This window comes from Theropithecus gelada, chromosome 20 (assembly GCF_003255815.1).
Source record: "Theropithecus gelada isolate Dixy chromosome 20, Tgel_1.0, whole genome shotgun sequence".
Taxonomy (NCBI): Eukaryota; Metazoa; Chordata; class Mammalia; order Primates; family Cercopithecidae; genus Theropithecus; species Theropithecus gelada.
The window spans coordinates 8029645-8044351 of record NC_037688.1 but is presented as its reverse complement, the minus strand read 5'-3'; the positions used below and the strand labels follow the sequence as shown (position 1 = coordinate 8044351).

General features: G+C 39.3%; 2 protein-coding genes across 8 annotated transcripts in view; one reads left to right on the top strand and one right to left on the bottom strand.

Moving 5' to 3' along the window:
* The window catches only part of BRD7 (bromodomain containing 7), a 56717-nt gene that overhangs the window by 22586 nt on the left and 19424 nt on the right, over positions 1-14707 (top strand). For all 7 annotated transcript variants that reach the window (XM_025370034.1, XM_025370033.1, XM_025370031.1 and 4 more), the window contains exons 6-8: positions 6930-7040; positions 12066-12250; positions 13279-13402. In XM_025370034.1, coding sequence (XP_025225819.1) covers positions 6930-7040; positions 12066-12250; positions 13279-13402 — 420 coding nt within the window. The remainder of the gene's footprint in view (positions 1-6929; positions 7041-12065; positions 12251-13278; positions 13403-14707) is intronic.
* LOC112614000 (40S ribosomal protein S27-like) lies at positions 496-851 on the bottom strand. The gene has a single exon (XM_025370036.1). The coding sequence runs from the start codon at positions 848-850 to the stop codon at positions 575-577; it is 276 nt and encodes a 91-aa protein (XP_025225821.1). The 5' UTR covers position 851; the 3' UTR covers positions 496-574.

Here is a 14707-nt window from a genome sequence, read left to right as displayed (position 1 = left end):
TTCTGTGGGATTGGTGGTGATATCCCCTTTATCATTTTTTACTGTGTCTATTTGATTCTTCTCTCTTTTATTCTTTCTTAGTCTTGCTAACGGTGTATCAATTTTGTTGATCTTTTAAAAAAATCAGCTCTGGATTCGTTGATTTTTTTGAAGGGTTTTTTGTATCTCTATCTCTTTCAGTTCTGCTCTGATCTTAGTTATTTCTTGCCTTCTGCTAGCTTTGGAATGTGTTTGCTCTTGCTTCTCTAGTTTTTTTAATTGTGATGTTAGGGTGTCAATTTTAGATCTTTCCTGCTTTCTCTTGTGGGCATTTAGTGCTGTAAATTTCCCTCTACACACTGCTTTAAATGTGTCCCAGAGATTCTGGTATGTTGTGTCTTTGTTCTCATTGGTTTCAAAGAACATCTTTATTTCTGCCTTCATTTCATTATGTACTCAGTAGTCATTCAGGAGCAGGTTGTTCAGTTTCCATGTAGTTGAGCAGTTTTGAGTGAGTTTCTTTTCTTTTTTTTTTTTTTTAATCCAAAATGTGTTTATTGAGATGGTTTCCCACTCATCTTGATTCAGAGTGCTTTTAGTGCTGCTTCTTCCTAAAGGAACATCCTTCTGTAAGCCTTGCTTTTCCTCCTGTAGGCTGGCAGAGGACAGTGGAGCAGCCAACACACAAAACTACCATTTGTGCATGGCTAAAGACCATGGTGATTTTATAGCATCCTGGGCATTTCACATCCATGAAGTAGGAATTGGGGCTCTGCACCAGGCGTTTCTTCTTGTGTTTCCTCTTCTCTTCTGGGGAGGGATGAAGGAGATCCTTTGCGAGAGGCATGTTCTCGTGTGGGTAGGTCGTCATTGCCGGAAAGGCAAGTGAGTTTCTTAATCCTGAGTTCCAGTTTGATTGCACTGTGGTCTGAGAGACAGTTTGTTATAATTTCTGTTCTTTTACATTTGCTGAGGAGTGCTTTACTTCCAACTATGTGGTCAATTTTGGAATAAGTGCAATGTGGTGCTGAGAAGAATGTGTATTCTGTTGATTTAGGGTGGCGAGTTCTGTAGATGTCTATTAGGTCCACTTGGTGCAGAGCTGATTTTAATTCCTGGACATCCTTTTTAACTTTCTGTCTTGTTTATCCGTCTGATGTTGACAGTGGGGTGTTAAAGTCTCCCATTATTGTGTGGGGGTCTAAGTCTCTTTGTAGGTCTCTTAAGGACTTTCTTTATGAATCTGGGTGCTCCTGTATTGGTTGCATATATATTTAGTATAGTTAGCTCTTCTTGTTGAATTGATCCCTTTACCATTATGTAATGGCCTTCTTCATTTGTTTTCATCTTTGTTGGTTTAAAGTCTGTTTTATCAGAGATGAGAATTGCATCCCCTGCTTTTTTTTTGTTTTCCATTTGCTTGGTACATCTCCGTCCCTTTATTTTGAGCGTATGTGTGTCTCTGCACGTGAGATGGGTCTCCTGAATACAGCAAACTGATGGGTCTTGACTCTTTATCCAATTTGCCAGTCTCTGTCTTTTAATTGGAGCATTTAGCCCATTTACATTTAAGGTTAATATTGTTATGTGTGAATTTGATCCTGTCATTATGATGTTAGCTGGTTATTTAGCTCAGTAGTTGATGCAGTTTCTTCTTAGCATCGATGGTCTTTACAATTTGGCATGTTTTTGCAGTGGCTGGTACCGGTTATTCCTTTCTGTGTTTAATGCTTCCTTCAGGAGCTCTTGTACGGCAGGCCTGGTGGTGACAGAATCTCTCAGCATTTGTTTGTCTGTAAAAGATTTTATTTCTCCTTCACTTATGAAACTTAGTTTGGCTGAATATGAATTTCTGGGTTGAAAATTGTTTTCTTTAAGAAATATTGGCCCCCATTCTCTCTGGCTTGTAGAGTTTCTGCCAGGAGATCCGCTGTTAGTCTGATGGGCTTCCCTTTGTGGGTAACCCAACCTTTCTCTCTGGCTGCCCTTAACATTTTTTCCTTCATTTCAACTTTGGTGAATCTGACAATTATTTGTCTTGGAGTTGCACTTCTCAAGGAGTATCTTTGTGGTGTTTCTCTGTATTTCCTGAATTTGAATATTGGTCTGCCTTGCTAGGTTGGGGAAGTTCTCCTGGATAATATCCTGAAGAGTGTTTTCCAGCTTGGTTCCATTCTCCCCCATCACTTTCAGGTATACCAATCAGACATAGATTTGGTATTTTCACATAGTCCCATATTTCTTGGAGGTTTTGTTCATTTCTTTTCGCTCTTTTTACTCTTAAGCTTCTCTTCTTGCTTCATTTCATTCATTTGATCTTCAGTCACTGATACCCTTTCTTCCACTTGATCGAATTTGGCTACTGAGCCAAATTCAAATGACGCTTGTGCATGCGTCACGTAGTTCTGGTGCCATGGTTTTCAGCTCCATCAGGTCAGTTAAGGTCTTCTCTGCTCTGTTTATTCTAGTTAGCCATTTGTCTAATCTTTTTTCAAGATTTTTAGCTTCTTTGTGATGGGTTTGAACATCCTTCTTTAGCTCAGAGAAGTTTGTTATTACTGATTGTCTGAAGCTGTCTTCTCTCAGCTCGTCAAAGTCATTCTCCTACCAGCTTTGTTCTGTTGCTAGTGAGGAGCTGCGTTCCTTTGGAGGGGGAGAGGTGCTCTGATTTTTAGAATTTTCAGCTTTTCTGCTCTGTTTTTTCCCCATCTTTGTGGTTTTATCTACCTTTGGTCTTTGATGATGGTGACGTACAGAAGGGGTTTTGTGTGGATGTCCTTTCTGTTTGTTAGTTTCCCTTCTAACAGTCAGGACCCTCAGCTGCAGGTGTGTTGGAGTTTGCTGGAGGTCCACCCCAGACCCTGTTTGGGTATCACCAGCGGAGGCTGCAGAACAGCAAATATTGCAGAACGGCAAATGTGGCTGCCTGATCCTTCCTCTGAAACTTCGTCTCAGGGGCACCCAGCTGTATGAGGTGTCAGTTGGCCCCTACTGGGAGGTGCCTGCCAGTTAGGCTACTCGGCGGTCAGGGACCCACTTGAGGCAGTCTGTCCATTCTCAGATCTCAAACTCCATGCTGGGAGAACCACTACTCTCTTCAAAGCTGTCAGACAGGGACGTTTAAGTCTGCAGAAGTTTCTGCTGCCTTTTGTTCAGCTGTGCCCTGCCCCCAGAGGTGGAGTCTACAGAAGCAGTCAGGCCTCCTTGAGCTGCGGTGGGCTCCACCCAGTTCGAGGTTCCTGGCTGCTTTGTTTACCTACTCAAGCCTCAGCAATGGTGGGTGCCCCTCCCCCAGCCTCGCTGCCGCCTTGCAGTTCGATCTCAGACTGTTGTGCTGGCAGTGAATGAGGCTTTATGGGCATGGGACCCTCTGAGCCAGGCACGAGATATAATCTCCTGGTGTGTTGTTTGCTAAGACCATTGGAAAAGCACAGTATTAGGGTGGGAGTGTCCTGATATTCCAGGTACTGTCTGTCACGGCTTCCCTTGGCTAGGAAAGGGAATCCTCCGGCCCCTTATGCTTCCGGAGTGAAGCGATGCCCTGCCCTGCTTCAGCTCACACTCCGTGGCTGCACCCACTGTCCAACAAGCCCCAGTGAGATGAACCCAGTACCTCAGTTGGAAATGCAGAAATCACCCGTCTTCTGCATCGCTCACGCTAGGAGCTGTAGACTGGAGCTGTTCCTGTTTGGCCATCTTGGAACCTGTCGCTACACACTTTCAAACAACCAGATCTTGTGAGAACTCACTATCACGAGAACAGCAACGGGAAAATCTGTCTCCATGATCAAATCACCTCCCACCAGGTCCCTCCCCCAACATTGGGGATTACAATTCAACATGAGATTGGGGTGGGGACACAGAGCCAAACCATATCACATATACTCTAAAGTAAAGGATAAATTGGCTTGTCCAGAAATACTAAAGAGAAGTTTAATTACATTTTCTAATTTGATGAAAGTTAATTGCTTTCTTGAGTTCATTTTGGCTATATTTGTTAAACATATTTTCTTCAGCTTTAAGAAGAGAATAGAAAATTTACAAGGACCTGAAAGCTTCTAAGATAATATATATATCTGTTATAGATGAGATTTTTCCCATTTGGGGGAGTGTCCTGGTGTGTGTTGATTTCAGGGAAAGGAACCGTGTATATTAAAATTTACTGTGTATTCAACAGCCACAAACTTAATTGGTTTAGATAATAGCTGTTTTATCTCTACTTTTTTTGCATAACCATGGTAGTGCTCACCTGACCTAGGGGTTAGACGCTAATTGGTTACCCTAATTAGTTATTATCCTAAAAATAAAATAAGATAGTGTCTTTACAACCGGGCACAGTGGCTCACGACTGTAATCCCAGCACTTTTGGGAGGCTGAGGCGGGTGAATCACGAGGTCAGGAGATCAAGAGATCAAGACCATCCTGGCTAACACTGTGGAAACCCTGTCTCTACTGAAAGTACAAAAAAATTGGCTGATGGTGGTGGTGGGCGCCTGTCGTCCCAGCTACTTGGGAGGCTGAGGCAGGAGAATGGTGTGAACCCAGGAGGCAGAGCTTGCGACAGAGCGAGACTCCATCTATTTAAAAAAAAAGATAATTTCTTTACCTAGTCCCTTTTTTCATCCACATATTGATAAGCAGAGATTTATGAAGAATACCAGTGTTTAGTGCCCTTTACTATTGAGTTTATAGGTAATGTTCCATTTTCTCCAAAGAACCTGAATTACATTCTCTCTTATTTAGAGAAATGGAAACTTCCCAACTTTTTATCTGGTGAAAATTAGGCTAAAACTGTTTATTTCCGCATATTTCTGACCTTACCATTGCTTAATGGAAAAGAATTTCACAGCTTTTTGGTTTTTTTCTTTTTGTGAATGATTTTCTCTGATCTTTCTCTTACAGTAAGAAGAGTAGAATTGTGTCCCCAGAGTGTTTTTAAGCAGGTTAGGGTTTATCATAATTGAAAGGAATTGGTATCTTAGCTCTTTAGAATTTCTACATTGCCACTTTTTTCTAGGGAAAGCTCAACAGCCTAAAGTAATATTTATTCAGTTCGTTTGGTGGTTGAAATAAAATGTGTGTGTGTGTGTATGTGTGTGTGTGTGTGTGTGTATGAAAAGTGTGCAGGAAGACACAGCTTTTTGAATGACCAGTGCCATCACACACAGCTCAGTAAAGACCAGCACATTGTGTTAAGATTTAAGGAATCTACAAATTGCCTTGATAGATCAGTCCTGTGCTCATTAGAACAGTTCAGTACTCTTGCCAGTTCATAGGCCCATTATCTGGCCAATTATAGGCCAAATGGTCACTTAGTTTGAGTATATGTAGTAGTCTAGTGTCTCACTTCACTTGCGTCGCATGCCCCCAAATACGTATGTAGTTTTGTTTTGTTTTGTTTTGTTTTTGAGACCGAGTCTCACTCTGTTGCTCAGGCTGGAGTGCAGTGGCATGATCTTGGCTCACTGCAACCTCCACCTTCAGGGTTCAAGCAATTCTTGTGCCTCAGCCTCCCGAGTAGTTGGGACTACAGGCGTGTGCCACCACACTCAGCTAATTTTTTTGTATTTTTAGTAGAGACAGGGTTTCATGGTGTTGCCCTGACCGGTCTCAAACTCCTGGGCTCAAGCAGTCCACCTGCCTCAGCCTCCCGAAGTGCTAGAATTATAAGGGTGAGCCACTATGCCCGGCCTAGTAATTCTTAACAGAATGGAAGCTTTTCCAAATATCTGTAACAAATGTCTTTAATCTAGGGTCCTTTGGGTACCATGATGAGCCTTTAGAGGGACCAAGAACCTACTAAAATTACATGAAGACTTTTGTGTTCAACTGTGTGTGTGTGCGCGCTTAAGGATGGTCCCATAGCTTTCATTAGATGCTTAGAGATCCAAGATCTGGCAGAGTCCTAACTGTTTATAGAGTCATGGCCCAAACTGAAGATCCACATATACTTCATCCACTTTAATACCTAATTTATTGCGACCCTTCAATCAGTCTTACATACTTTTACATAGAACTCAGTCTACTTATTTTTGTTCTATTTAAGTGTTCTAACCTGTCATTGCTATTAAATAGTGGAATTTGAATGTTTTTGTTTTTTAGAGAAATTTGTAGGGGGCAGATTCTGTTTTCTTCGGTTTTTTCTTTTAACTTAGTAAGGCCTTGGCATAATGAATCGCAATAGATGTAACAATTACTTAACCGTGAAAGCATGCAGTGGGGTCAAGTTCTCCGGCACATACGCAGACTTTGAAATTTAAGCCAAAAAGACAGTTTTGGTAATTTGGCTACTCCAGTTACATGTTTTAACTCCTTGAGGTTGTATGGTTTATTTCACATTGGCATGGTTTTGCAACATTCTGCAAATTATGTTTGGTTTATGATAGTATCCAAACACATTAAAATAGTGTAAATGTTTTAACATTTTTTGCTCAGTTAATGTGAATTTGGCAGGAAATACTGCGATAATTTAGGACTGCTCTGTTTTCAGTCAAGATCTGAAATAAAATGTTCAATTCCTAAATGGAAATTTAAGATGTTTGCTTTAAAGCTAGGAGTAATATTTTTTTTAATTACATGAACTACTCAGCTAAGATCATTACATATGAAATAGAAGTATTTTCTTCACATTTTTTTTATGTGCAGTAAGATTATACTGAAGAAACCCATTTAAAAGTTTCATTCTGGGATCTACAGTTTATATGCAGGTACTATAGAATATTTAAGAATTTGGGAAATAATATAACATATTTAAATACATTAAGCAGTATTTGTTTTGTTGGTGAGTCCTAAAACTTAATACATTGCTGTTAGTATTGTTTAGTAAATAGTGAAAGAAAGGGATGTTGTTGCTTTTTAAATTTTTAGAGGACCTGTATGGTTTTAACCTGGGGGTGTGGGGTAGTTTGTTTTGCATTAATTCATTTTCTCCCTTAATATTCTTTCTGCAGGATAACTTCAAACTAATGTGTACTAATGCCATGATTTACAATAAACCAGAGACCATTTATTATAAAGCTGCAAAGAAGCTGTTGCACTCAGGGATGAAAATTCTTAGCCAGGTAAGGGAAACTCTTTGTCATAAATAATAGTTATTAAAATCTGTGTCCTTGTTTGTTGGCCATAGTAATACAGATACAATACAGTATTTATTTTATTAGCAGGTTATATTAAAGTAGAAAATACTAAATGAAAAAATTTTAATAAAGAGAAGGAAAGACAGGAAAATTCTTACTTGGAATCAGTACAAATAAATATTGGCATTCACTTGTAATTATCTCTTTAGAGATAAAACATCAGCTTGAAACATCAACCTGAATTCCAGGATAAGACTGGCTGAATTGTGAGAACTCTGAAGAGGAAAGCTCTCTGTTTGCATTTGTAGGGGTGGAATCTAATGTTGGTCAGTCCTGTCAGAAGCACAGAATTTCTAGTAAGAAAATACAGTCATGCACTGCATAATACTGTGTATACAGACTGCATATACAATGGTGGTTCCATAAGATTGTAATGCTGTATTTTTACTGTACTTTTGCTATATTTAAATACACAAATACTTCGCATTGTGTTACAGCTGTCTACAGTATTCAGTATGGTAGCATGCTGTACAGGTTCCTAGCCTACGAGCAATAGGCTATATCATTTAGCCAGTTGTCTGGTAGGCTATACCATCTAGGTTTGTGTAAGTGTACTCATTGATGGTCACACAACAAAATTGCCTAACAGTCCATTTCTCAGAATGTATCCCTTCATTAAGCTACATGTGACTATATACAAATGAGAAAAAGTTCGAAACTGTCTCAAAACCACCTCTCCACAAGAGCAGACTCTTCCTTAAAGGATAAGAATTAATGCATAGTAAGACATTTGAGGTCAGAGAAGTGTGTGTGTAGGCACAGACACATCATCATCAAACTGTAGGAAAGAGCTTAAACATGAGATCTGTACACAGTGGCAAAAATTACGAGTATCACCAGGAAGACAGTTGATAAAAGGCTTTGAAGGGTAAACTGAGATGATCACTGTGCATCCGCTAGAGAAAATAACTCACAAGAGAAGCCATATCTTTTGAGGTTTTTCTCACCACTCTGAGTGGGAGAAACCTATTAGTAAGAGACCTCTTTAGGGAACGAATCAAGGGTGATCCTGGCACCATACCGTGGCAGGCAGGCAGAAGAGAGTTTTAATTTTAGCTCTCTTCCACTAACTTGTGGACCTTGGGCAAGACATTAACTACCCTGGGACTCAGTGTTCTCATCCCTGAAGAAGGATTTAGTCTGTGATCTCCAAGATGATTTCTAGCATTACTGTTCTGATTCTAGATAAGAGGTAGAGTAGAGAGGATACTATGAAAAAGAACCACAAGGTAGGACAGGGATTTTGCAAAGAAGAAATGAGTGGGTATGAGACACTGGTAGAAGGAGAAAGGAATCAGAGTCGAGAGCTTGAGCTCACATTCAGGCGAGTTAAAGGATGATAAAAATAAGTCGTGCATCTGCATATGGTTTTCCGATTTTTATGGTGATTCATTTTTCTGTATTATAGTTTTACATTTAAAGAAATGCCTCGGTGTGCAGATGTCTGAGTGTCTGTGTGCTTGGCTGAGAGATTCTTGGATTTGCTTAACTAGAGAAAGAAAAACATGTTTGGATTGTTGATTATTCTTGCGCTCCTAATATTTAGACAACATCAGTTCCCACCCTTTCCTAAAGACTTGGGAAACTAATGGAAACCAGTTACCCATCTTTGACAACATTTGCAGAGGAAAGAGGAATATGAAATGTTTACCCATTCTTTGCAGGAAGACTCAGAATCTAGAACCACGCCGTGTTCCAGGTTTAAAGACCTGGAAATGCTTCTTGTTACTGCATTTGAAGTAAAAATGCATTTAACAGATGCAGCCTGTAGTCACTCCAAAATATGTACATTGAATTGGGTGGTTGGAGCCTAATTTTTAATGACCTTTGATTTACCGCTTCCTTAAGTAATGTAGTTAATACAACAAGCAAAAGATTCCATTATCTCTTGAATTTTACTGGCATGTGGAATGGTTGAAAGCACAGAAAATAAAATTTTCTTCTCCACTTTCCCTTCCCTCTCTCCCTCTTTCTTTCTCTCTCTGTTGTCTTCCTTTTTTTCAGAGCTTTTGCTGTTGAGGAGCCCCACCCATCCTGTGTTATTAGCTTCCTGTTGACTATTCTCTCCACCCTACATGGGAGGGGTCGTCACAACAGTGATTTTTTTTAACGTTTAAATGTAGACGTTTTGAGTTAACCCTTCTAATAGTTTGTGCTCCAAGAGAGCCCAGCACACCCTTCCATGAATGGTGTCTTTTCAAAGATAACTGTTTTTGAATGTTCGTTAAAAAGATTGCAGAGTAGTCACTCATTTTTTCAGTTATACTCAAATAGCAACTATTAGTAGACGTGTTGTTTTTATAAAGAATGAACAGATGAGGACAGGCACAGTAGCTCACACCTGTAATCCCAACACTGGGAGGCCGAGGCGGGCGGATCACCTGAGGTCAGGAGTTTGAGACCAGCCTGACCAACATGGAGAAATCCCGTCTCTACTAAAAATACAAAATTTGCTGGACGTGGTGATGCATGCCTGTAGTCCCAGCTGCTCGGGTGGCTGAGGCAGGAAGGTTGAACCCCGAAGGCGGAGGTTGTAGTGAGCCAAGATCATGCCATTTCCAGCCTGGGCAACAAGAGCAAAACTCGGTCTCAAAAAAAAAGAAAGAATGAACAGATGAAGAGTAACTTTTTATCTCCTAAATAAATACTTAAGTAAAATGCTACATTGTAGTACAAGCAAAGTAGTACAAACAATACTATTTGTAACATGGTGGTTTTGAAATCAGACCAATCAAGGTTCAAGTCCTAGCTCTACCCTTTGGAAGCTGTGTGACCTTAGCCCAGGTAACCTTTCTCAGCCTTTTTCCTGTCCTGTAAAGTGGGGATAATAATAGTACTTACCTCATGGAATTGTGTCTGGTACATGGGTAAGCACTAAGTAAATGTTAGCTATATTATTAGCAAAGAACCAGCCCTGTTAGCCATTTAATATTGTAAAATTGAAGATCAGTAATATGCTGACTTGGAGGCATTTTAATTACCAAAAAAAGAAAAAAACATTGCTTTCAAAGGAAAATTAAACTTCACTCTTTCCTGGGACTTGTTTCAAGGTTTAGAAACTTCCTCTAATTGAATTTATTTTGTGCATGTCATTTTTTTAAAAATCCCAAAGTGTTCTTAATGTAAGTTCTGCTTTATAAAATTCTAGAGTGGAAATAAAATTATTACCGAGAACTTAACAGAAATAATTAAACTAATATTTTTAATGTAGCAAAATAAAACGTGTTTTTAAAAATCAAATAAGATTGCTTTTTGTTGTTGTTTTTTGTGTTTTTTGTTTTTTTTGAGACAGTCTCACTGTGTCACCCAGGCTGGAGTGCAGTGGCGCAATCTCGGCTCACTGCAACCTCTGCCTCCCGGGTTCAAGCGATTCTAATGGATTTGCTTTTTAAACGATACAGTTGATTTTGTCAAGGATTCAGAGAAACTGTCAAACACTAATGTAAATTAGTATGTAAATTAGTATACCTTTTCTGGAAGGCAGTAATTATCAAAAGCCTCAAAAATACTCATTCCCTTTGACTTTGTTTCCTTTCTAAGAGTTTGTCCTAAAGAGATAGTTGTTCCTAGAGAGATTTATTTATAATGATGTTTATGGTACTTTTATTTATAATAGTAGAAACATGGAAATCTACATGTTCAATCATAGGCCATTAGTTAAATCATGATGTAGATGTGGGATTAAATAGTTATTAAAATATTTTAAATATCTATTGATATGGAGAGGAAATGCTTATAATTTATTAACCAAAAAAATGCTTTTTACTAAATATTCAGCATAATTCCAATTTGCTAAGATATGTAATGGTTGGAAAAGTACTGGAATGATAAACTTGTTAATGCTCTTCTTCTCTGGATGATACATTAAGAAGATTTTTATTTTCTCCTCTACCCATATTTTTATTTGTCCACAATAAAATATATCGCTTTAATGGTTTTAAGATTAATTTAAAAGTCCAGTAAAAAACAGCAAGAACTGTGTTCGTGAGGATCTCACCATCTGCACTACTAATAGAGCATGGTGTGATGAGGAAAGGCCCGACATGAGTGACAGCAAGCCTAGTTTTAGTTGCTGGTTTAGTGACCTTAGGTGAGTCATTTGTTGTTTCTGGGCCACGTTATTCTTGTTTGAATGGCCTCTGGTTCTTTCTAGTTCTTAGTTTCTGTTACTCCACAGAAGTCTTCCCTGTTGTTGCTGTGCAACCCTAAGGAGGTTGCACTCTCTATTTTACCCAGTGATAACTCTCAGAGTAACAGGCAAGGTAGTCATTAGAAACAAATATGCCTTCTTAAAATTTACGCAGAAACCTCAAGCCCTTAACTACAGTGAAAATTTCACAGCGCATCATTGCAGCGGAAAATAAGCACATGTTTCACAGAATAGAAACAAGACTTCTTTCGTTAGTGAAACCATTTTGCACTCTGAGGAATGAACTATGCCACCAGCCTGTCTTCTCCTCAAGGCTTGTTGTTTTCACACAGAGTGAAATGCCAGCATCATCAGTGAGCACCCCGGGCTACCAGAATAGAGAGGAACTTCACATGCTCACATGCCCTAGGCTTTGATACACCTAACAGTTCTTAACTGTCAAAAGATAAGCCAGTCTGTTAAACACAAAATGTTAACACACCATTAAACTAAATTTTACTCTTCCAAGGCAGTACGTCAAAGAATACTTCATCTTAATTCATACTTTCTCCTTTGTTAACTTTCTGATAGGGCAATAAAGTTGTAAAGCTTTCTATGAAGTTGGAAATTAAATTTTAAGAATTGAAGGTATAGGCATTATCATGGTTTCCAAATACAATACTCTCTTGGTATATGATTACATTTCATTGTTTTTCTTCCCTGGTTAATGATAGGATAAGTACAAACTCCTGTGGGAAAAAATGCTTTACTTTAAAAGTTAATGACAAACGTATAATAAGAATATTTTTGAATATGTTTAGGAAAGAATTCAGAGCCTGAAGCAGAGCATAGACTTCATGGCTGACTTGCAGAAAACTCGAAAGCAGAAAGATAGAACAGACACCTCACAGAGTGGGGAGGACGGAGGCTGCTGGCCAAGAGAGAGAGAGGACTCTGGAGATGCCGAAGCACACGCCTTCAAGAGTCCCAGCAAAGAAAACAAAAAGTAAAAGATCTTTGGGATGTTAAGGTCAAACTGTCTTCTTCAAGCTAGTAACGGGGAGAAATACTGATTCAGGGCCTGACTTGGGAGGACCAAGTGCTAGTGTGTCCGTAGTGGTGGTGTTTGGGCATGAAAGTCCATTTTGATGGTGTAATACCCCTCTTCTCATATGAAGCACTATATGGGATTGTCCAAACAGTTCAGAAAGCAGTTCTAATGTATTTTCTTACTGAAGTAGTTTTAAAACCTGTAAAGTAACTTTTGGGACTCATATGGTCAGTGAGTTTATTTAAATAGAACTGTTTGTTTTAAAAAAAAAAAAAATGCATAGTCATTACCTCCTTCCATAAAGCAGCAAGGAGCTCAGTGGGAGCACAGTCACTGCTGTGTCTTAAGCAGATGAGCTGTCACTGCAGCGTGCCCATGTTTTCCACCCAACATCAGCTGGTGGGAGCAACGCTGAACCACTGTTCCACCCAGGCAGCCACCTGTGAAGCTGGCAGCAGCCGCATCTGCTCACTCACACCACTGGGAGCCAGCCCTGACTGCTCAGCACCTCACTGCCAACTTTGAGGAGGGTAGTAGTTAGCATTTTGGGATTTTTGCTGTCATAATGCAAAGACAGTAGTAAACTAGTGACAAGTTTTTCTTTGTTCTAAGATTTACACACTTCAGTGCTTGTTTTAAATTTAAATTTTAAAAATCAAACTTTAAAAGAACAATGGTATCTTCTTCTCCCTTACAAAGTACTGTTTGAGGTAGAACTAATTTTTTTGTAAGTTCCCAGAAAAACGTTTAACACAAGTAACACTGAACAGAAAAAGGTAGGGAAATAGCATGTTAGGTGTGCCTTACTGTTTTTGTTCTTTAATTAGAGACCCTTAACCAGGTCATCAAGGAAATATGTTTCAATGAGTGACTGTAGTCCAAATGTCTCGAGACCACTTTAGTTGTATTCATATTTAGAATTCATTTGAATGTTTTCATCGTATCTTTGGTTTTTTTTACTAAGTATTAATGTGTGTTTTCAGGAAAGACAAAGATATGCTTGAAGATAAGTTTAAAAGCAATAATTTAGAGAGAGAGCAGGAGCAGCTTGACCGCATCGTGAAGGAATCTGGAGGAAAGCTGACCAGGCGGCTTGTGAACAGTCAGGTGACTGAGCTTTGCCTTTCTTTTCTCTACCTACTGATTTGGGACATCTGAAACTTGTAGTTTTTAAGTTGCTTGCGTATTTTTTAATCCATGTCTGCCATAGAGCTCTTCATCAGTATAATACTTAGCAGGAAAAAAATTAATAACAGACGATTCCCTACAATGAGTTTATCAGGATGTTAAATGCGTTTTCAACTCATGATATTTTCAACTTACAATGGGTTTATTGGATGTAACTCCATTGTAAGTTGAGGACCATCTATGTTCATTTATAAAGTACATGATTAATCTTACCCACTTTCACTGGATTTTTTAAAAAGGAAGTTATAATATGTTCTAAAATGGGAACATGAACTACATAATTTAAGTTTACAAGAAAACATTCGTATTTACAAGAAATCATATTGTTTAGCACATTGGTTTTATTTATTTAATTTTAGATTCAAGGGGTACATACACAATTTTGTTACGTGGGTATATTGCATGATGTTGATATTTGAGCTTATCTTGAACCCATCACCCAAATAGTGAACATAGTACCCAGTAGGAAGTTTTTGAACCCTTGCCCCTTTCCCTCCCTGCCCCCTTTTAGCATTTCCAGTGTCTGTTCTTCCCATTTTTGTGTCCATGTGCACCAGTGTTTAGCTCCTACTTTTTTTTTTTTTTTTTTTTTTTTTTTTTTTTTTTTTTTTGAGACGGAGTCTCGCTGTGTCTCCCAGGCTGGAGTGCAGTGGCGTGATCTCCTCACTGCAAGCTCCGCCTCCCGGGTTCACGCCATTCTCCCGCCTCAGCCTCCCAAGTAGCTGAGACTACAGGCGCCCGCCACCACGCCCGGCTAGTTTTTTGTATTTTTAGTAGAGACGGGGTTTCACCATGTTAGCCAGGATAGTCTCGATCTCCTGACCTCGTGATCCACCCGCCTCGGCCTCCCAAAGTGCTGGGATTACAGGCTTGAGCCACCGCGCCCGGCCTAGCTCCTACTTTTAAGTGAGAACATGCAATATTTGTTTTTCTGTTTCTGCATTAATTTGTTTAGGATAGTGGCCTCCATCTTCATCCGTGTTGTTGCAAGGGACATGATTTGATTCATTTTTATGGTTGTGTAGTATTCCATGGTGTGTGTGTATACTGCATTTTCTTTACCTAGTCTTTTGTTGGTGGGCACCTAGGTTGATTCTGTGTCTTTGTTGTGCACAGTGCTGCAGTACACATACAAATGCATGTATCTTTTGAGTAAAATGATTTTTTTTCTTCTGGGTACATACCTAGGATTGCTGGGTCAAATTGTAATTCTATTTTTAGTTC